The following is a 23,109-nucleotide window of genomic DNA, read 5'->3' on the forward strand; positions in this document are numbered from 1 at the left end:
GGCTATCAATACTCAAAAACTAAGATATTTGATACTCCCAGTTTCAGATCAATACCAAGGTGTCTAGCGCACCGTGAAACCCCACTTTCTCTTTGGTGTATAGTCTCGTTAATCTCTCGAATAATTAGTTTGCTCCGATGGACGGAATGGACTTGGTCACTTATTCCACGATTATCTAACAGCATCACCTTCTGTCATAGACTTCGACAATCGATTCCGAAATCAATGGCTATCCTTTCTCACTTTCAGTGTAGAACCTTTAATGGTTGCAGCATTTCGAATGACTTCTGTTGGTCACTTTTTACTTTTTAACATGTCAATTACTTAATCACACGTGCCGCCATATCATTTCATCAAGTCACCCAAAATATCTTCTTTGAATTCATGACACGTTTCAGTAATTACAGGGTGAATAAAAAATTCATTCTCGTGAGCTTCCGGCAACAGTTCATGTGTCAACTTTTGACATTAGGCACACTAACCTCTTCCTTTACCTTCAATTTCGTTTCTTCATTCCTCCTACTTTCTTTTTTGTCTTCCTCTATCTCTTTTTGATTTTCTTGTTTAACAAACTTCAATATCCTTAATAGTTCCTTATCCTCCTTGGTCATACAAGCAATACTCAGAGGTTTCCTGCCCAAGCGTCCGTCATCGTTCACGAAGTTGTGTTCACACGCATTCTAAACCCCCTTTTTGCAATGCATCGCAATCATCCCACGAGGATGCGGTCAGCAACAAATATTGTGTATTCTACTTATTATCGAGAAGATCAATATGACTAATTATTTTTATTAATCTTCGTATAAAATATGTATATTATATGATTATGTCCATATTAATTATTAGAAAATCCTTACAACACCAGCCAACAAGCTATAACTCAAATGACATAGTCTCTCAATACTCATTCCGAAGTCGCGGATTCGAGTCTCATTCCACAATCATAGTAGTGTTTAATAACGATAGATGAATGTAATATTCACGTCCAACAAGCAAAGAAACATAAGTGATATATTCTTGACACAATTTCTCACTTGAGATGTTTAGCAAACCAGTCCAAAACGAACTGATGAGCCTCCTCAGCATCCTTCACTGCTTTTGAATCTTGAGGGTCATACCTCACAGTCCAACCATGTGCCACATTTGGAACTACCTTAACATAACTGTCAACCTGCACCAAACCAATAAAATCAGGTTCATCAATCATCACATGTCTCACTGGTTGACAACAAATTGAAGGAAAGGAAATCATATCTGACCCAAGGTTTAGCCTTCAGGACTTCTTCAAACTTCTTTATAAGTTCTGGAGGGGAAATTTGATCTAATTCAGCTCCAAGAATGCCAATTGGAATATCAACAGCTGAAAAGGTATCAAGGCCAATGATTAAGTGAAAGAGTTAGAATTGAGAGGAATCTGTCTGCCATTACAATATTGGAAATACATACCACTGATATCTTCAACAGTGACAAATGATGGATGTAACAGCACAGCAACTTGGATAAGTTTAGGTTTTGCAAGTTCAACCACAACCTTAGCTGAGAGAAAGAAGAGAACAAATAGTATGAGTTCAGTGTTAACTTAGCTGTGTTGATAGCTTTAAATCCAACCACCAATAAGGATCATAATAAGAGGCACTCACCACCCCAACAAAAACCAACTGCACCAATAGCAGAGATACCTTTACTTTTTAAGGCTTCAACAACGGGTTTTGCATCTTCAAAACCTTTATCCTAATAAATAATAGAATAGCTAAGCATCAAAGGTGTCACAACTTGGGTATATATAGCCGATCTGAGATACTTAGCATTAAGATTATAAACCAGCCATAACAGTGGTACTATGGCAAGCCAATTTCAAGTTATAATAAGATTAAGTAACTAAGTAATAGTGTAATACTCAGTCACATATCCTCCAAAATCAGAGTTATCTAAGTTCAAATTTGAATTAAATGATGATACCAATAATACACACTTTTCTTCAATAAAGAAAGTTATGAACAAAGAAATAATGTTAAATTATTAAAAAGAACTAACCGTTCCATGATCTTTTAGCCACTCTCCTATAGGTCTGTTAGGATTCTGAGGATCATAGGGTTCACCATAAAAGAAGTCCGGAACAACCACATAGTAACCAGAAGCCGCAATCTTGTCTGCAAGCTTCCTAAACAACAAAAGATGAACAATGTTATTTAGGACAGGAACACATTGAGATGGAAACAGAGATAATTGACAATAAGAGCAGATTGAATCAGATTAGCCTCCTGCTTCTATTGGTGGTATAATTTATCAAAAACTTCAGAAATTTTAAGTGAAAGGATAAACAACCACTACCACTGTACCAAAAACCAATTGATTATATAATGTATGAAGAATATTACAATCTAACATAACATGTACAGCATATCTTTCACAAACCATGAATCTATACTATTATGCTAATATGTCCATTTTTGTTTTAAAAGGACAAGTAGTGTGAATATCAATCAACATAGTATCCTTCCTTATCATCTACATGGTATATTACTTTGAATTTGTCAAAGCAAATCCATAAACAATAATTTAATTTCTTGAATCATTCTATTAAAAGTTAGTAAATTAGTTTCATAAAACAAACATGAGAAGTGGCCATACCTTAGATTTGGTGCTTCATACCCTGAAAGAGAAATGAAACATGTGAAGTGAGTGTAGAATTTATACATAAAATGTTTAACACCTGCAATAAATTTATGCTACATAGCCTGAAAGACAAAATGGTTTATTAACGTATTATGCTGTGAACTCAATGTCACAATAAGAAACCTCAGACCGAAATATTTCTGCAGAACTTTCAAATCGAAGAGTTTATAGAGTGACTTGGGCAATCCTGCATAGTCAAACCCTTAAAGAAACTGATTTTTAAACTAAATCCCACAAATCTAGGGGGGTTATAAAGTTACACATATTCATAATGATTTAAAGACAAGCATATGATGAAATCCAACCACATCCAAAAAGTCAACGCACTCAAAAAGACATAGATGGCAACCAAAGTCAAAAGGTTCAGATCAACAAAAGAAGAGCAAAAAATGGAAAGTGAAAGGATGTGATGGTAGGAAGCACGAACCAAAAACATCGGAGATGAGAAGAACGGCGAGGTTGGAGTGAGAAGAGCCGGTGAGATAGGAATCAAGACCAGCAAACTTTTCAACATGGCCTATTCCTGCATTTGGGTTCAGGGTAGGAGGGTTTGAGCAGCACTCTGCACCTGCCATGTTTTTTTTCTCTCTTTATTTTCGTTTGATTGTGTTAAGTAGTAAACTAAGTAGTTCACTATATATATATATATGTATATTGTCACCAACACCAACCAAAATCACCATTACTCGGTACCTAACACTACTAGTAGTAGATTATCAGCAGCAGTAGTAGTACGACAAAACACACTTGGTTTTTATCCATGGCACTTATAAATTGGTTGCTCCTCTCAACTTTCAACCATATCTTTGATGAGTAAAATGACAAATAAGTCGTTTTCAAAATTTATATTTTAGATAAATTAATTTAAAAAATATTAATAAAGTTTTTTAATATAATAAATATAGACATATTATTTTTAAATTAATTTTTATAATTAAAATAAAAAATCTTAATTTAAACTAAGTTATTTATATTTATTATTTTAAAAAATTTTATTAATATTTTTTAAAAAAATTAATTTGTCTAAAATATAAATTTTTAAAAGTTTATTTATTATTTTTCTCTAAAAAATTTTTAAATTTGCATGTGCGTTATTGTACGTGTACGGACTCCTTACCATTTAATTTCCATAAATGTTATTGGTTTTTTGAAAAGTCAGTTTTGCCAGTATCTTGAATTCTCGATATTGCTGACCTCGGAAAACTATTTCAATAATAATTTGGGTAAATGTGAAATTCGGCCTGGGTTTTTTTTTTTTCAATGAATTGGATAACCAAATTCTAAGTATCCTAATGGATTAGATAACCTCTAATTCTAGATATATAATACATTTATATACTTTTTACACATTTATTATATTTTTTCTTTGATTGTAACTGGTAGAATTTGAATTTGCGATTTTTGAGATGAAAAAGAGGAGATATGCCTAACCGAAGCTAATTTACGGTGAAAAAAATGGACATGACTTGGGCCAATTTTTGCAGTACTCAGTTCACATCATGTGGCTTTTGCAAGAGAGTTTAGGGACACAAGTTTAGACCATCTCAGCAGAGAACTCGCTTTATTTATGGTCTACTTATCATAAAAAGTAATTCTATATCAATTTTTGTGTCATAAATAGTAAATAGAAATTTAAACTATCTCTCTTTTTCATTAAAAAGAATTAATTTTAGTCCCTATTGTAGTCTCATTTAATTAATTAATTAAAATATTAAAAATTAATATAATTATTATTTTTTTATAATAATATTATTTAAATTTATGATTTAAAATAATTTAATATTATAAAATATTAAGGACAATTTACCCAAATAAATAAATTTGGTAAAAGCTTTATTCAAATACACAAAACAGATATCTCTTACGTGATTGTGCATTTTACACTTCTATGTAAACCGTGGTAAGCTACCACGGTTTCTGATTATAACATAAACCGTGGCAAGCTACCACGAATTATGCTGTTTCTGGTTTGTGTATAAACCGTGGCAAGCTCCCACGGTTTACAAAGAGAGAAAGATAAGCATAAACCGTGGCAAGCTCCCACGGTTTATGAAGAGGGAATTTTAATCCTAAGCCATTTATTTTTAGATGTTTGATTGCATCAATGTGGTATCATTTAGACTGCGCATGATAATTGTGACAGAATACATGTATATAATAGAAGCTCAAATCGCTTAAACTATCAAATACATAGCAGATAACATATTAGACAATCCTCAAATCTTTTTAACTATCAAATACATAGCAGATAATAAATTACAGAAGTCTGAAATATATAAGGCTAAATAGCATGCGAAGAACATAAACTAACATAGTTCCTACCGGACATGACAATATGACATAACTAATCAGAATCCTCAATAGTGTCACTGTCATCATCGTCGAACTGACCGAGCAGGTGACCTCCGGTGTCACACAATGGAGGACGCCTCACCCTCCTAGGTCTCTGCTCTGCCGCTGGTCCTGATGGCTGTGCGGGAACGCCGCTGAATGCTGAGGCTGGAGTCCCTCCTAATGGGATCCATGGGTCAGTTGGAGATGCTGCAGGCTCGTTGAGGTCAACGGCCAATTGAGGAAGAACATCATCAGTCTGTGGCTGCGGATCAGCAAACTGGGACTGGTCGTCAGGCATCTGTGGCCTATAATGGGTCCCATCATCATCCATGAGCATGTCTGCTATATCCCTATAGAACTCTGACTCAGTAACAGGATCATCGATGTCCATCCCAACAGCCGTGGTGGTATACCCAGCAAACGCATGTGGGGCGACATTCCCCAAGAGCTGAGAGCTACTACCCACATCGTAGGTCGGCTGATCCATAGCTGAGGCTGAACCAACTACATCCTCACCAACACCATGCTGAGTGCCCAGATCATCAACGAAAGGTACTCTACCTCGAGCCCCTCCACGGCCGTCCCGCCCTGCCTGTCGTCTGCCTTTACGTTGAGGAACACGATAATCCGCCGCATCTCCATGATCAGCTCTAGGGATGTCCTCCTCCAAACGGTCAGCCAGCTCTCGCCACTCTCGATCCGTGGTATGGGTGCCTATACGCTGACGCCGATCTACTCGCCTGTTATCTGGTCTGTCGTAAACGTGCACTCTAGGAGGTGCCTGCGACGACCCTCTGTGACGAGCCTCCTCAGTCAACACAATCGGCCTAGGATCCTGAAATGCAACATCTGGGGATAGGAATCTGTGCGTCACACGGCACCACCACTCCAGGTAGTCTGATGATGGACCGGGATCAAGGACTCGATCGACCCAGATGACTGAATGAAGCCGGTTCTCCCAATGCTAATGCCACTCCCGATAATACGTGGGGAACCACCCTGTCCCCACCCCTGCCATCCTTCGCATGTAGCCAATCTATGTTCAGAGCTGGCTCAGGGAGATGCTGAAGACTGCCAAACTGCGGTAGAACCCAGTCGACCTGATGCCACTCAATCGCAGCAAAATATATCAGGCTAGTGACGGCCGTCCATAGCCTACGGTGCTCATCAGCTAGTATCTCCGGGTGAATAACAGCACCAACCTCGGCAGAAGAATAAGGCTCCCACACAAACTGTATCGAAATAGTAAGGGTTTCGTCAGACCACGACACTTAACATAAACCACTGAAACTAAGAGCATTAACTAAATGACTCACATCGTGGACACGCAATCGATCCAAGGAAAGGCGTGCAGACACTAATCTTTGATCCCCTGGATCGTTCCTCGGCAGAAACGTAGCCCACCTACAATTTTAATTGAAATCATGTCATAACTAGAAATAACACATAATGTTGAACAACTTGTGAACCAAAAATAATAAACCGTACCTGGAGGCAAGAGGAAACCCAAATACATCAAACCCACTAGGCCTCAACGTGGGAAACCTCCAGAAAATCCAAGACTGTAGAAGCTGTAGCGGCCCGGCCAAGTTAACAACATTTCTGTTCGTCCCACGACAAAGACATCTATACAACCAGGCCAGTGCAGCCGAACCCCAGCTATATCTGCCCAAGTCATCCAACGATGCCAAATAAGGCAACCAACGAAGGTGGACTCGATTTGCATTTTTGTCTGCAAACAGCTGAGACGACAATAGCATCAGAATATAAGCACATGCGTATATACGCACGGTCTCATCAGTAGCATTTGCTGGGAGAACCCGAAACCTCTCATGGAACCATGTGTAGCACACTGTCATCTGCTTTAATTTACTCTGTGGAGGTAACTCCCCAAACAACTCGCGGAACCATACCCATGCTGGTCTACCGTGCTCCATCAGATTCTCAAACTCAGACAGGCACCCGCTGACGGGCTCACCATCGATCGGCAAACCCAGCTGATATGCCACATCTTGCAAAGTAATACTGCACTCACCAAAGGGCATATGGAAGGTGTGCGTCTCAGGACACCACCGCTCAATAAATGCGCTAAGGAGAGGCTCATCAACCCAGAACCACTGGCTGTTCAGCCTAGCCAAATGATACAAGCCCGCCGTCTCCAGGTAGGGTATAATCCGGTCATGTAAGGGCATATTCTGTTGTCTCCTAACACCGCTAATCACCCTAGCAGGCTGCAAAATGTGGGCAACAAAATCTCTCAACATACGACCATTACTAATAACATCAGACGTAATTTATAAAAAATTATTACAAGCCTCACATTGTTTTTCTTAAATCCCTAATTATAGCAATAACAGTGATTATAATAATAAGCGGTCCAATTCTAACAAAACCTTAGAGTAACAATAATAACTACCATTATCAGAAACGAGGACAACAATAATAATAATAACAATAAAATTACTAATACTATGCACTCACAATAACAACAAAAATTAAATGAAACAAAATAATTTTACTAACAATAACCATAATAATATCAATATTTACATAAATAGTAATAATAAGAATATTAATAATAATCATAATAACTAATCTCGGCGTCGATGTATCCAGCCACGTGAGCGACGCCATTCAATCGGTACAAGCGATCCTCATCCTCCATGTTCCACCAACTAAACCTCTTTCCAACCTTCTTTACTTTCCACAGATTCTCTCAAACCAACAACCCCCAAATTTGACTTTGTGTCACAAATGATCCGTGAGAAGTTTCAGCAGATTATGTATTTATTAGGCACTCACACGTAAACCATGGTAACCCATAGCGGTTTACGTTCATGTCGCAATCTTCATAAATCGTGGGAGCTTGCCACGGTTTACACACAAACCACACAATTCATAATACGTGGTAGGTTGCCACGGTTTATGTTAAAATTGTAAACCGTGGTAGCTTCTCACGGTTTACATAGAAGTGTCAAATTGCACAATCAGGTAAGGAATATCTGTTTTGTGTATTTGAGTAAAATTTTCACCTATTTTATTTATTTAGGTAAATTGCCCAAATATTAAAATAGATAACTTAAATTTGATTAATATTTTAAATTTTACAAATAAAAATAAATAATTCAACCAAAAATTATTTTATAATATATAAAAATTAAATTTATTTTTTATGTAAATAAATTTACTTAATTATGATTCAATATAACAATATAAATAATATTTGATATTGAGTTAATATAATTATTTATATTAATTATGATTTAATATAATTAATTATTAAATAATTAATATAAATAATTAATTAAATAGACATACCAATTGGGTTCCTATGTCGGAAGGAGATTCTATTTTCAAGCATTGGAGTTACCTATGGGTTGCCCTGCCCGTACTGTGACAATAAAAAAGTTGAAGAGATACGTTTCAAGAAAGTAAAGTTTATAAGAACAGAACATTAAAACAGAAATACAAAAATATAAAATTGTAAAATGAGACATAAATAAAAATATTGTGTCTAAAATTATTTAATTAATATATTTTGTGTTCATTTTAATAAAAAGAATATAGATATGTTAAATAACTTATTTTTTTATTATTTTTGTTAATTTTTTATAATTATGTTTTTTATTATTATTATATTTTATTTCTCAAAAATTTTGAATAAAAAAATAAAAAATAATTTAGATTTTTATAATTTATTTTATTTTATTACCAAATAAAATATAAAAACACTATTTTTATGCTTTATGTTTTGTTTTAGTGTCTTTGTCAATGCAACCTTAGGGAGCATTTGTTTTGAGGTACTGAGATAGAGATTGGGAGATTGAGATTCAGTATCATGTTTGTTGGTTCAGGGATTGGTACTAAAATTTTTGTCTTTATTCCCAAAATTTCAGTATTTCAGTACCTCCAAAAAGTGGGGACACCGAAGACTAAAATTCTTAGAGATGAAAACTGAAACTTTAATAACATTTTATATCTAAAATACCTTTATTTCAATTAATTAATTCCAACTTTATTCTTTATACAAATTAAATTAGAATTTCATATTGTTTCAATTTCTATCTTTCACTTTGCACCAAACAGAATACTAAAATTTATTTCAGTCAGTCTTTTAGTCTCTGTCTCTTAGTCTCTGTCTCTCCACCAAACCCTACCTTATTTTTTTGGTGACTTAAAAGAAATAAACAAAAACTAAGAACGAGAAAAAAAACAAGAAACTGCTTAAGAAAGACAGTCCCGCTGAATACTACTCTCAATTTTTTTCCAAGGCAATGGAAGCTCCACTTGGGGAGAAAGGGTCCTCATTGCGATCTTTGCCATGATGTCTGCTACTGTATTTGCATCTCTCAAGATTAACCGAATATCAGCACGCCATTTCCAAGACATGATATCTCGAATTTTTAACACCAAAGAATCAATAAATCCAGAGCAATCTTGTGAATTATTGACAATAGTAAAAGCCTCCACACAATCTGTCTCACATATAATGTCTCTTTGTCCCGAGTCCCATGCTAAAAGAAAGCCTCTCTACCAAACCCTACCTTATAGAACAACAACATAATTATTATATATTTATTAAAACAAAAAATTTAAAACATTTTATTTTACTAATAATAATCTTAACATATGTTTTTAAGATATATATTAGTTAAATTTTTTGTAAAAATATAAAAAATGACTAATTTTCAATTCTATTTTACTTTCCAATTGTTGAGTCGCACTCAATCAAATAGTTGACTAGTTATTGCTCAAAATATGTACTTCTTTTTCAAAATAAATGTTTGTTGTTTTTTAAAATTCATTCGGTATGAATCAAGACAAAGGTATTGTCTAAATAGGTTAATTTTTTTAATGAACTTAAAATAGTAGAAAAAATATTTTGAAAAAGAATAAAGTAATGTTATGTGATTGCACATTTACACCATTTTTTAGCTGAATTGAACCAATGTAACAATGATACAATTGATGGGTAAAATAAATCCACTAGATTACAAGAGAGAGAGAGAGAGAGAGAGATTATCTAGTATTTTTTATACAAAATAACATATATAAATAGATACAGTTTATCATAATATAAAAATAATACATGATTAGTTATTGTATAAATTATTTTATATGATTGTACATAAAAATTAAATTTAAATATATATATACCATTATATTATATATATAATTGGAATATAAAACAGATTGATGTCTAATGTTTTTCTAAAACATCTTTCTTTATTTATAAAAAATATATTTTTTGTAATTTTCAGTACCTGAATCCAAACCCACTCAAATTGAGTTACGTACTATTTCAATTAGTTTTATTTTTATTAATTTTATACACAACAAACAAAATAGTGAATTACTAGTTTATAAACTTATCACAGCTAATTCAGTAAAAATTTTATTATTCATGGTAATTTTTTTAAAAAACATATTATGGGAAAAAACAAAAGAAATGAAAATGAAAGGGTAGCTGGGTAGGGTAGGGTAACAGATTGGAAGAAATGAGAGGCGCAGAAAGGTAAACGTCGTCGTATTAGGTGATGAGCAGAGGAGAACAAAAAAGTATAAAAATGGATGAAAAGGAACAAAACTGAAAGTAGCAATCATAATTCACAGATTATAGGTAGTGTTCTGTTCCTATTCCATTCCATGCCTAGTAGCTAGTACCCTTCCTTCGCGTTAGTTACGGTCCTACAGATATAAGGGTTTTTGTAGGGTTTACCCTCTTATTATCCATCTTTTCTTCTATTCTCTTCAACAATGGGGTCTTTGGATAACGTAGCCGACAAACCAACAAAACAGGAACAAGAACAAGAACAAGAACAGGAACAGGAACCCATACTGAAGGAACAAACGCAGCGGTTTTGTATGTTCCCCATTCGGTACAAGCAACTCTGGGAGATGTATAAGAAGGCCGAAGCCAGTTTCTGGACCGGTCCGTACACTTTCTTCACCTTCTATTCCACCTCTTAATTTCATTTTCTTTGTTTTCCCTGCAATTCTTGTAGTAATGATTTCTCTCCCTGAACTTTTTTATTTCTCGTACACTGGTGATTGTAGTCTGAAAAAATTTACACATGGTGAATGGGGCTTATATTCTTCCAAATTAGAGTAATCTCATTTCTTGCCTTGATTAATTTTGCGTTTACCTTTGGGACCAACAATACATGAGTAATTAGGTATTTTACATAGGCAAGAAGTTACCAATTTTCACATATCTCACTCAAATGGTCATCCAAAAGAATAAATATGATTGATTTATTATGCAATATGGTGTCTTCTTACATAGCTTGCAAATAATTTGACAGCCGAAGAGGTTGATCTGTCCTATGACGTGCAACATTGGGAAACTTTGTCGGATTCTGAGAAGCACTTCATAACTCATGTCCTAGCTTTTTTCGCTGCATCTGATGGAATTGTATTGGAGAATTTGGCCGCAAGGTTTCTGAATGATGTTCAGATTCCAGAGGTAATATTTTAAGTTTGTTGTATGGACTCTGCCCTTGAAGTTATGAAGAAGTTCTTGTTTGTGAATTGTGATTAGCTGTTCAAATACTACTTTTTGCTTTAGTTCTGATACTACTTTTTATGTAACAACTTTTTCTTTCAATTTTTCATTTAATGTTCTTTGTTACAAAGGCTTTTTCCTTTTTGTTTTTTCTACTGAGAAACAAGAGGTAAGTATTGTCTTTTAACTATTTGTTCCTTGAATTATGATTCTCTTGTTTCTTTTGCTGCTGCCACTTCATTAGCATTTAACCATAAGAATATAATTATTGGCAGGCTCGGGCATTCTATGGGTTTCAAATAGCAATGGAAAATATTCATTCTGGTATAGATATGTACTTGATGTCTTCTTTTCTTCCTTAACATAATATCTACTTTCTGCCTGATATGAGGTTTGTTTTTACAGAGATGTACAGCTTGCTGTTGGAGACATATATTAAAGATTCAAAAGAGAAGCATAGACTATTCAATGCAATTGAAAATCTTCCTTGTGTTGCAAGGAAAGCAGCGTGGGCAGTAAATTGGATTCATAGGTGATTTTTTATTTTCTTTGGTATTATTCATCATAGGTGAAAGTTAATCTAATTGCACTCTGAATAACATGACTGATACGGCTGTTAAGAGATAAAGAGAATGAACCTCTTAAAACCGGGCCATGTCTAGAAAATTTGATTGGTCAATTGGTGAGCCTGTCAGGCCCAAATAGTGATTAAAGCCAGGTTTGTCAGACATGGTTGGTGCATTTGGGCCATTTCTTTTTTGCTGGTCTACTGTACCATTGCCATTCATTGAGCCAGCAGAGGCTGGCTCGCACAACAAAAGGATGGGTCATGAATGTTTGAGCCAGAATAATTTCCTGGATTTTAGTCAACTTTCCTGCTTTTCGTTTTAAATTGAAAGATAAAAAAGAAATAGGAAACGAAAGAAGATAGTGCTTCTTGTGCAGAATTGTTTGATGTTAATTTCTTAATAGTCCTAGTAACTTCTGTACTACTGTTATGTATTGTAGTTATGTGATCTTTATTAGTTTTTGCTTTGTGTCTTCTAAGGGAACATAGAAAATGCTTTCTCCTAACTTGTTGCAATGCATGTGCCACAGTTCTCATTCTTTTGCAGAGAGACTTGTTGCTTTTGCATGTGTTGAAGGGATATTTTTCTCTGGAAGGTAGTCACCTCAAGAAAAAGAAAAACTAATCAGGCTTCTTTAATGTGATTTATAATGGTCTTGTCCTACGTTTCGCCTAATTTTTTTTTCCGCTTTCTGGGTTTGCTTTCAGCTTCTGTGCTATATTCTGGCTTAAAAAGAGAGGTTTAATGCCAGGTTTGACATTTTCAAATGAGCTAATCTCTAGAGATGAGGGGCTTCATTGTGACTTTGCTTGCCTTCTGTACAGGTAATGCTGACTTTGTTCATTGATATTTCTATATAGAACAATGTATGTTATCTATTACTAGAATACATTTGATTTGGAGGATTGATAAGGCATTTGTGGGACATTGATTAGTCTGTTCACTTCAATTTTCTGCAGTTTGTTACGGAAGCAGCTAGATTCTGAAAAGGTTCATAAGCTTGTAGATGATGCTGTTGAAATCGAAACCGAGTTTGTGTGCGATGCCCTGCCTTGTGCATTGATTGGAATGAACTCAGAGCTCATGAGTCAGTACATAAAATTTGTTGCAGACAGGCTATTGGTATGATACTAAAGTTTCAGTTTCACTTTGCCTGTGTAAGATGGGAAGGGAAGTTGATGCTCTCCCCCACTTCCCTGTCCTAAGATGGTTAATCGCTTTTCTTTTTGCCCTTTCAGGTTGCCTTGGGGTACGAGAAAAAGTACAATGTAGACAATCCCTTTGATTGGATGGAGTTTATTTCCTTGCAGTGAGTATTTAGTAGAAATGGTTTCTTAATTCTTGTACTACTATTGTTTTATCTTGGAAAAACCATGCGTTTTGAAATTGAGTAATATACTCAAAAGCTTTATGGAAAAGAGATTTGCTTAAGCTTTCCAGCTTTTCTTGGTTGCTTGAGATGTTTATCTTAATTTTTGCACTTGATCGTGCAGAGGAAAGACTAACTTCTTTGAGAGAAGAGTGGGTGATTATCAGAAGGCATCTGTAATGTCAAGCCTCCAAGATAGTGGGAAGAACTTTGTTTTCAAGCTTGACGAGGACTTCTAATCATGCTTGTTCTGTTACTGCTTCAATTAGTAGGAAGATGTTGAATTGGGCATCAGAATTTTTGTTTGTCGTTTTTTGAGCAACATTTTAGTCCACACATGCAAATTGTTCCTAGCGGGCTAGTTGGTAGGTCTCGTACCTTAAATCAGGTCACTTGTATAATATGTTTAGTCTATTGTTCAATGGAATGTAATATTTCTAGGGGTTGCAAACACGGCCATGAATACAGATATTCCTGGCTTCCATTGTTAAAATGACTCTCTTAACTGGGAACGACAAATATACAAATTACTTTTTAGGATTTTAATAGATTTGTTTTTTTCTCTACAATTTTCTGGAAATGATCGGAATTTATTGCATGTACACCAGAATAGCAGTTAGAATTTGATGTATATAGCTTTTTGTCTATAATTCTTTTGATAGTATTGTCTTCTAGTTTTTTTTTCTACTCACGACTTCTAGGTGAGTATGGGGATATTGTGTCATTTGAGCTATAACTCGTTGGTTATTGTCTTCTAGTTTATCTATATAAAAATTAACTTGTAAGTTAATTCGTCATTCTCATTATATATAAAAAACATATTTGATATTTTATAAGAAAAAAATTATTATACTATTATAAACAAATTTTGTTATCACAAATTTGATTATTTTAATATAAATATAATAAATAAAGAAATAATAATTAATTTGGTAGATGATATATATATATAAACTATTTCCTGTTAAAAAGCAACTTGGAGACCAACTTATACAATTAATTTATTCATAACGAAAGTGCATCTTAATTCTTACTTGTAGGAGCAGAATTGCCATCACACAAATGAAAGCGATAAACTACAAACGTTAAGCTAAGTTGTTTAACAAATTAATACTAGTTTGGCTAAACTAACTGGTATTTAAAGAAGTATTAGGAAGGCCTAACTATTGATGAAAGTAGAGTTGGTGGCGTGATTCACTGATTCCAAGCGAATGTGCAAAATTGTAAATGACGACCATCAAAGAAACCACTTGCCACTGGTGGGGGCTTTTCTCCACAAACAAGCACAGACCAAGTCTACTTTCTCAATTCTTATTTCTTATGATTAGCATTACCGAGTGTACAATGTTATTATTATCCCACTTCAGATAACGACGTTAGTGTTCATGAAAACAATCCTACAGAAATATTTTAATTTTGTAATGTAATTATGTGGTTCACAGCTCACTTATTACTGGATATAGCACAACATCTATGTTTGATTGCATTACGGGTAGAAAAAATATCATGTAACTGTTTGCTTGATCAAACAGGAGTGAAGCACATGGCATAGGAATCAATTAAAAGGCACTTGTACTTTACCTACCACCAATTCAATCATAAGCCGCATACACAGAGAAGGGGGATGAAGGTTGGGGAGAATGCTTTAAGTTCCGATAGTGGAACAAAAGGCAGGCAAAAATGTGGGACCCACGTGACCTGAGTGAGTAGTGCTATATAGTGGTGCAGTCATCATCTCTACCTAACCCAACAACCATGGTTCGTTGCAAAATGTCATCGCCTCAAAAGTTCAACCACCCTGCTATATATCTCTGCAAATTCCTTATGATAGTACACTTGAGTTGACAGTGTTAAGTGGGTCCCACACAAATACTCCTCGGCCTCCATCTACAGTGTGGAGATCCAATCGCTTTGAATCTTACTCTCTGTCCTTATCCCCAAACCACGATTCTTTCTCGCCTCATTGGAAGGCCAAAGTAGTAATTTAATTCCACGGGGAAGCTGACTTTTCTTTTGTTTCTAGTACATGAACACTCATATGAAACAACCGATCTACACACTGAAAGTGAATCTTGGAACCTTACATAGTAATAATAGTAGCAATTATGCTACTGAATGGGCAAAGGATGGAGCTGTGCGGAGGAATGAGGCCGTGGGGAGAGGTGGTGGTGGAGGTGACGAAGGCGGCGCAGAAAAAGGAGACCGATGCGGTGCTGTGGGCGGTTGAGGTGTACTCAAATCTGAAGGCGGCTGGAGAGTCCCTCCCCTCCTTGGAGCTGGCGGAGGTGCTAGTCTCCTACATATGCTGGGACAACAATGTTCCAATTCTCTGGAAGTTTCTAGAAAAAGCCCTTCTTCTCAACTTCGTTCCACCGATTTTCCTTCTCTCTCTTCTATCTCTCAGGTTTCTCTCTTATTGTGTGTATCTGATATTCTGATATAATATGACTCATCTCATGTAAATTATTGATTGATTTATCGGTGTTTTTGCAGGGTTATTCCATGTAGACGCTCTCAACCTGCCGCCTATAGACTCTACTTGGAACTTCTCAGAAGACATGCTTTTCAGCTTAAATCTCACATTAACACACCGAGTTATCCAAAGTAACCAACCTTCCTTTTTTTTTTTTTTTTCATATGTCGTCTTCATGTCTTTGTTTAGTTAGTTATGTCTAATTAATGATAGGATCTGTTATGGCGTTTGGTGATGTATTAATTTATGTACCTCTCTCTTTCTGATTTGGGCAGGATCATGAAATCTATTGATGATGTTCTTCATCTTTCGCAAATATTTGGAACTTCACAAAGTGAGCCTGGAGTTCTCGTGGTTGAATTTGTTTTCTCGATTGTTTGGCAGCTGCTTGATGCATCGTTGGATGACGAGGGATTGTTGGAACTCACTCCTGAAAAGAAGTCCAGATGGGGAGCACTGTACCAAGAAATGGAATGGGATGAAAATTATAGCAATAAGAAGACTGAGTTTCATGAACAGTTGCAAAATGCAAATACTCTTGCGGCTGTTGAGATTATTGGGAAATTTATGCAGGACAAAGTATCTTCAAGGATTCTTTGCTTGGCTCGTCGTAACTTGTGAGTGTTTGTCCCTGTTATATTGGCTTTCCTCAACATATGTAGTTCATGAATTTCCACTGTTCTTGTTTATTATCTTTTATGAAACTATTTCAGTGAAGACTAGAATTTCTGTGCTCTTCTGAAGTCGTATCAGCTCAACAACATCTTTCTGCTAATTTTTTCAGGCCTGCACACTGGTTTAGCTTTGTTCAGCGTCTGCAGCTCCTGGCAGCAAATTCATCAGCATTGAGGAATTCAGAAACTTTGAGTCCTGAAGCACTTCTGCAATTGACTTCAGATAAGTATATGGTGTTGACTAGAGAATGCAAAACAAGTTCACAGCAAAAGTTCCATGCAGTCATGGGTTTTGAATATCTTTCTTCCTCTGCTTCACTCTGCCATGGTGCTAGTCATTCTGCTATTTGGATTCCTCTTGATCTGGTACTGGAAGATGCCATGGATGGCTATCAAGTTAGCACAACAAGTGGTATCGAAATAATTAGTGGTATGACTGGGTTTGACTATGGAAATATGATTGAATTGTCAGATGCCATCTCTTTTACTTTTAAACAGGTACTTACTAGATGAATGTATTCTTCGTAGGTTTGGTACGGACACTACGAGCAATAAATGGCACGTCTTGGCATGACACATTTTTAGGTCTTTGGTTAGCAGCTCTTCGTCTTGTGCAGAGGGTAGAACTCCTCCTCTGTGAACCAGTTTGTTTATAACTGAAGTTTTGGGCTACTCCCTTAATGAGGTTTTTCTTTTTTTACATGATTCTAGGAAAGGGATCCTATTGAGGGTCCTATGCCTCGTCTTGATACTCGCTTATGCATGCTCTTGGGTATTATACCTATTGTTATTGCTGATCTTATTGAGGAGGAGGAAAGGACACCAGTTGATGAAACAGACACTGGACCTACCGATCAATGGAAAGAGGAAAGGGTACCAGGAAAGTGTCTCAATGGTTTAGTATCAAGTCTACAGGTTTTAAGCAATTATCATAGCTTGCTCACTCCACCTCAATCTGTTGTTGCTTATGCTAACCAAGCTGCTGCAAAAGCAATGCTATTTGTTTCTGGAATCACACCAGGAAGTGCATATTTTGATTGCCTTGGGATGAAGGAGATGCCTATTGACTGTTGTAAGACATATTTGCTTTCAGTGTCAATCAGGAAAAGGAATATTATGTCCGGATCCTAGATAAAGTTTTTAACAATGTTCTCTTTTTCAGCTGGAAACATGCATCATCTGATAGTTGAGGCATGCATTGCTCGCGGCCTACTCGACACATCTGCATATTTATGGCCAGGTTATGTGAATGGACGAATCAATCAATTGCCACAGTGCATGCAAGCTCAAGTACCTGGGTGGGCATCATTTATGAAGGGAGCACCTCTTACCTCAGTGATGGCAAATGCTCTGGTTTCAAGTCCTGCTTCAAGGTAATATACGCATTCTGCTTCATATTTAGGTGTTCGTTAGTAGTTAGCTTTTAGTTTTTTTTTTTTTTCCACACAAAATCATGGCCTGGTCTTCAGTTGCTCTTTGCCTCTTTCTCTTTCCTGAAGCCAGGTATGTCAGATGCTCTTATTTGTAAATTTACCAAAAAGGTAAAGCAACTGAAATTACGGTACTGGATTTGATGGAAGCTTAGCAGAATTGGAGAAAATATTCAAAGTTGCAACCGGAGGATCAGAAGATGAAAAGATATTTGCTGCTTCCATTCTTTGCGGGGCTTCACTAATTCGGGGATGGAATATACAGGTATTAAAGTTGAAGACTACTTAACTATTCTACTAGCATTTAATATTTTATTTTATTTTTATGTAATCCTCTTCAACGCAATAAGCTCTCTATTTCATGCAGGAACACACTGTTCAGTTTATCATCAGGTTATTATCTCCATCAAAGCCAGCTGAGAACACTGAAGGATATAATCATTTGATTAATTATGCTCGGCTGATAAACGTAGTAATAGTTGGAATTGCACCTGTTGATTGTGTTCAAATATTTTCACTACATGGCTTGGTAAGTTGAATTTATATTCCGCAATGAAAAATTTTATGAAATTATATTGATTTGAACTAATGCAATGCGCAAATCACCAATCAGGTTCCAACGCTTGCATGTTCCTTGATGCCAATCTGTGAAGTTTTTGGGTCTTGTGTCCCTAATGTCTCATGGAAACTAACATCAGGGGAAGAAATATCTGCTCATGCTGTGTTTTCCAATGCATTCATTCTTCTTTTGAGACTGTGGAGGTTTGATCGTCCTCCTCTTGAACATGGAATTGGAGATGTACCAACTGTTGGTTCTCAATTAACTCCTGAATACCTATTATTGGTACGAAATTCCCACTTAATGTCGGCCAGTAGTGTCCACAAAGATAGAAATCGAATGATTGCAAGTTTATCATCACCAAATTCTGTATTTGTTGACTCTTTTCCTAAATTGAAAGCCTGGTATCGGCAGCATCAAGCGTGTATAGCTTCAACACTCTCAGGTCTTGTCCATGGAACCCCTTTCCATCAGATTGTTGAAGGGCTACTTAACATGATGACCAAAAAGATTAATAGAGGAAATCAGAATTCAATTACAATATCCGGAAGCAGTAGCTCTTCTGGACCTGGGAATGATGATGCCTCTTTAAGGCCAAAATTGCCTGCTTGGGATATTCTGGAAGCAATTCCCTTTGTAGTTGATGCCGCTCTCACTGCGTGTGCACATGGAAGATTATCTCCACGTGAGTTAGCAATAGGTATGTGTTTTAATCAAATAAATCCAAGGGAACACACCAAATACGTTTTAAAATATGTCTTCTGTGTTACGGAAGAGAATCCGTTTCCAAACCTTAAAAATTTGCCAAAACTCGTCAAAACTTCCCTATATTTGGCCTCTAAAATCAGATTAAGCAATATTCAAGTAGATGTTCCTTGATGCATGCAACAGTGTCATAGTAGCATAATGCTCTCCTTAATGTCAGGGCTTAAAGATTTAGCTGATTTTCTTCCTGCATCTCTGGCCTCCATAGTAAGTTACTTCTCTGCAGAAGTAACTCGTGGCGTTTGGAAACCTGTATTTATGAATGGAACAGATTGGCCAAGTCCTGCTGCAAATCTACTGATTGTTGAGGAAGAGATCAAGAAAATTGTAGCTGCAACTGGTGTTCGTGTGCCGAGTCTAGCTCCAGGTTCACTCGTCTGATCCTAGTATATTCTAAATGCTTTCTCAAGATGCAAAGTACCAACACATTTTTAATTACAATCTGTATCAATACAATTCATATTTCATCCTTCTTGTGCTGATTAAATATATTCAGTTGGTGTTTATGAAATGTATTCTTCATTCATGCTTGCAGGAGGAAGCTCTCCTGCCACGCTTCCATTGCCCTTGGCTGCCTTTGTGAGCCTTACTATTACCTACAAACTAGACAGAGCTGCGGAGCGTTTTCTTAATTTAGCTGGCCCAGCACTCGAGTCCCTTGCTGCAAGTTGTCCATGGCCTTGCATGCCAATTGTGGGTTCCTTGTGGACACAAAAGGCAAAACGTTGGACTGACTTCCTTATCTTCTCAGCATCAAGAACGGTTTTCCTCCACAACACTGACGCAGTTGTCCAACTCCTTAAAAGCTGCTTCACAGCTACCCTTGGTATGAACAGCTATCCTTTATCATCCAATGGTGGTGTTGGAGCTCTCCTTGGCCATGGATTTAAATCCCATTTATGTGGAGGGATTTGCCCTGTAGCTCCCGGAATTCTCTATCTACGTGTCTATCGATCAGTTAGAGATGTCGTGTTCCTGACTGAAGAGATTCTCTCAATCTTGATGCACTCGGTGAGGGAAATTGTATCCAGTGGCCTTCCAAGGGAAAAATTGGAAAAGTTGAAAGCAACCAAAGGTGGCACAAAATATGGACAGGTTTCACTTGCTGCATCGATGACCCAGGTGAAGCTTGCAGCTTCCCTAGCAGCTTCTCTAGTGTGGTTATCAGGAGGGTTAATGCTGGTTCAACTACTAATGAAAGAAACTCTTCCTTCATGGTTTATATCTGTTCACCGATCTCAGATGGAAGAGAAATCAGATGGAATGGTTGCAATGCTTGGTGGATATGCACTTGCTTACTTTGCAGTACTCTGCGGGGCTTTTGCCTGGGGGGTTGATTCATCTTCATCTGCTTCAAAGCGACGTCCACACATATTAGGCATCCACATGGAGTTTCTCGCAAGTGCACTAGATGGTAAGATATCGCTCGGGTGTGATTCAGCTACTTGGCGAGCCTATGTGTCTGGGTTTGTGAGCCTGATGATCGGTTGCACGCCAATTTGGGTGCTAGAAGTGGATGTAGATGTGTTAAAGAGACTAAGCAATGGGCTGAGGCAACTGTATGAGGAAGAACTTGCTCTTGCCTTATTGGGTTGTGGTGGGATTGGGACAATGAGCATTGCAGCAGAGCTTATCATTGACAGTGAAATCTGAACTACTTATGTTGCCACTTTAGTGCCTCCTTGTATTATGTTAGCGTATTATTAAACAAGTTGTGCATATCTAAAATTTTGTTTTCAGAGCAGTGGTATTGTTGGAAAAGATCGCCCTTAGAATGGAAATTAATATGGACGAGGATTTTAAGGTAAATAAAAAAAGGATGATAAGTTTTTTTCATATGGCAGTGATGATGAACTTTCTACTAGTTAGCAGGGGCGTAACTACATACCACCTTAAACGCTATGACAACCTCGTACGTGTAAGTAACTGGATTGTGACCTTCGATGTAACCTCAATATCAGTTTTATTGAATAACTCGCGCGAGACGGTAAATTAACGATAGTATATAATAAATATTAAAAATTATTATATTTTGTAGAAATAAATTAAATATGTATAAATTGAAGTTAAATTTAAAAGGTGTTTTATTTTAAATAATTTGTAGTACAAAAGATCTGGATGTTGGAGTTATACAAAGTGATATTTTTATTTGGTGGTTTGATTTTTGCATTTGTTTTAGTTGATGAACTTAGTCATCTTATGTGGCGCTCGTCCTCTTTTTTTTGTTGGTTATTAAAGTTGCTACTTTCTTCTTTTTGTCGTAGGTTCTTGTGAAGATATGTTCTTTATGAATTGTTGAGTTTGATGCACTTTCTATTGTGTTATTTGGTTCCATCTTTGTATGTATGTTCTTCTTCCGAAGATGTGTCTTGTATGGTTTTCTTTCTCTTGAATCTATTGATGGGGTGGTGCTTCAATGTCATTATTTTTCTGAAATGTCATTAGATTTGAAGCAGTTGTGCCCAATAAATTTTTTGCGTCACTATCAAATAGTACAAAAGTTATTGTAACACTTTGATCTGAAACCTTTAATTGAATTCTGAACCTAAACTAAGTACTGGGTTAGCAACTAATAATTTGATAGATGAGATTATGAAAAGTATATAAAGTTATATTATTGTTAGATATTGTGGTGTTTGATTACATGTGCCACAAATGTAGTTGTTTCTTTTTTTTATATGCTTTCTTCTCACACTTTATACATTTAACATAGTTCTATCCTAATTTGTCATCAATTTCGTTTATAGTTGCTAAAATTGTGAAGATATTTTTCTATTCCAATATTCAATTTATGTTATCATTAGGTATATGTTGTTTGAGTAAGTATGAATGTATGATGCATGTTGTGATTTTTTTTGTCATACCTGATCATCAGATTCTCATTGCATGGCCATTAGATCTTGGATAATTATTCAATTTCTAATCGTTCTGCTCTAAAAGAATGATGCTCTATTGAGTAAGTTTGAAATGTGCAGTTCGAAAATAAATTTTTTGTGCTAAATTTGATGTTATGCGAAGGAATAGTGATAAGAGATTTATACATGTAGTTTAAATAGTATGGAATTTAAATACTTATAACATAAAATTCATTATGATTAATAATATTATTATGACATTTGTAATATAGATATTTATTACCTTTAATGAGTTATTTATAAAAATTAATAAATTAATTGTTGCGGTTATAAATTTATTGTATTGTTTATAACGGTAAGAAATAATAAATATAAGAATATAAATTCAATGTATTTGTAGGTTACAAATTTATAGAATTCTATTTTTTAGTTTTTTATTTGTATATTTTATTTTTTTGCTGATTTAGAAATAATAGTTGATTTGGTAAGAATTGAGTGGTTGATTCTAAAGTTGTGCCAAGTAATCAATATTGCTGACATGACATTAGTAGGAGGAAAGAAATGTCTCAAAAGTAATGTGGTGCATACTTATGTATCTACTTTTATATATTAAGAATAGATTTGTAAAAGTAAACTACCGTAGAAGTTTGCATCTTGACAAAAATTTTAAAAATGATATTAACGATAAATAAATTTTCAAAAAATTAAAAAATACGACAAAAATAACCAAATGTTAAATATATATTGTAAAAAAAATGTTAGAGATCGAATTTTAAATAGATATATTTATGAATAAAATACATGTATAAAGTATAAACCAAACATATATTAATATTACATAAAAGTCTCAAAACAAATAACGTTACATGTATGTATTCATTCATACATTTATATAAATTG

The 23,109-nt window shown here is 35.6% G+C and overlaps 3 protein-coding genes across 3 annotated transcripts; 2 read left to right on the forward strand and 1 right to left on the reverse strand.

Moving 5' to 3' along the window:
- Positions 1-775: 775 nt before the first annotated feature.
- LOC112705368 (endo-1,3;1,4-beta-D-glucanase) lies at positions 776-3,456 on the reverse strand. The gene is made up of 7 exons (XM_025756204.2): positions 3,104-3,456; positions 2,632-2,653; positions 2,035-2,161; positions 1,641-1,731; positions 1,447-1,536; positions 1,260-1,360; positions 776-1,171 (listed from the first exon to the last, which is right to left on the reverse strand). The coding sequence occupies exons 1-7, from the start codon at positions 3,249-3,251 to the stop codon at positions 1,031-1,033; spliced, it is 720 nt and encodes a 239-aa protein (XP_025611989.1). The 5' UTR covers positions 3,252-3,456; the 3' UTR covers positions 776-1,030.
- Positions 3,457-10,497: 7,041 nt separating this feature from the next.
- Positions 10,498-13,999, forward strand: LOC112705375 (ribonucleoside-diphosphate reductase small chain A). Its single transcript, XM_025756213.3, has 9 exons — positions 10,498-10,942; positions 11,316-11,476; positions 11,791-11,839; positions 11,921-12,047; positions 12,614-12,679; positions 12,792-12,908; positions 13,044-13,206; positions 13,323-13,393; positions 13,578-13,999. The coding sequence occupies exons 1-9, from the start codon at positions 10,768-10,770 to the stop codon at positions 13,690-13,692; spliced, it is 1,044 nt and encodes a 347-aa protein (XP_025611998.1). The 5' UTR covers positions 10,498-10,767; the 3' UTR covers positions 13,693-13,999.
- A 725-nt stretch (positions 14,000-14,724) lies between these two features.
- Positions 14,725-21,190, forward strand: LOC112705384 (mediator of RNA polymerase II transcription subunit 33A). Its single transcript, XM_025756220.3, has 12 exons — positions 14,725-15,857; positions 15,947-16,057; positions 16,202-16,543; positions 16,711-17,030; positions 17,129-17,220; positions 17,312-17,672; positions 17,763-17,973; positions 18,181-18,295; positions 18,398-18,559; positions 18,644-19,289; positions 19,515-19,721; positions 19,890-21,190. Exons 1-12 carry the CDS (start codon positions 15,559-15,561, stop codon positions 21,005-21,007), a joined length of 3,984 nt encoding a protein of 1,327 aa, XP_025612005.1. The 5' UTR covers positions 14,725-15,558; the 3' UTR covers positions 21,008-21,190.
- Positions 21,191-23,109: the final 1,919 nt, after the last annotated feature.

The sequence above is a fragment of the Arachis hypogaea genome, chromosome 1 (assembly GCF_003086295.3).
Source record: "Arachis hypogaea cultivar Tifrunner chromosome 1, arahy.Tifrunner.gnm2.J5K5, whole genome shotgun sequence".
NCBI classification, from domain to species: domain Eukaryota; kingdom Viridiplantae; phylum Streptophyta; class Magnoliopsida; order Fabales; family Fabaceae; genus Arachis; species Arachis hypogaea.

Excerpts from the sequence above, each read along its gene's own strand:
- LOC112705375 (XM_025756213.3), top strand. The coding sequence starts at position 10,768 with ATGGGGTCTTTGGATAACGTAGCCGACAAACCAACAAAACAGGAACAA. Across the intron at positions 12,048-12,613 it reads GCAGTAAATTGGATTCATAG|TTCTCATTCTTTTGCAGAGA; the intron begins GTGATTTTTTAT and ends CATGTGCCACAG. Across the intron at positions 12,680-12,791 it reads GGGATATTTTTCTCTGGAAG|CTTCTGTGCTATATTCTGGC; the intron begins GTAGTCACCTCA and ends GTTTGCTTTCAG.
- LOC112705368 (XM_025756204.2), bottom strand. The coding sequence starts at position 3,251 with ATGGCAGGTGCAGAGTGCTGCTCAAACCCTCCTACCCTGAACCCAAAT. Across the intron at positions 2,162-2,631 it reads TATGAAGCACCAAATCTAAG|GAAGCTTGCAGACAAGATTG; the intron begins GTATGGCCACTT and ends TTTGTTGTTTAG. Across the intron at positions 1,172-1,259 it reads TCCTGAAGGCTAAACCTTGG|GTTGACAGTTATGTTAAGGT; the intron begins GTCAGATATGAT and ends GGTTTGGTGCAG.
- LOC112705384 (XM_025756220.3), top strand. The coding sequence starts at position 15,559 with ATGCTACTGAATGGGCAAAGGATGGAGCTGTGCGGAGGAATGAGGCCG. Across the intron at positions 17,673-17,762 it reads GGAGATGCCTATTGACTGTT|CTGGAAACATGCATCATCTG; the intron begins GTAAGACATATT and ends TCTCTTTTTCAG. Across the intron at positions 17,974-18,180 it reads GTTTCAAGTCCTGCTTCAAG|CTTAGCAGAATTGGAGAAAA; the intron begins GTAATATACGCA and ends ATTTGATGGAAG.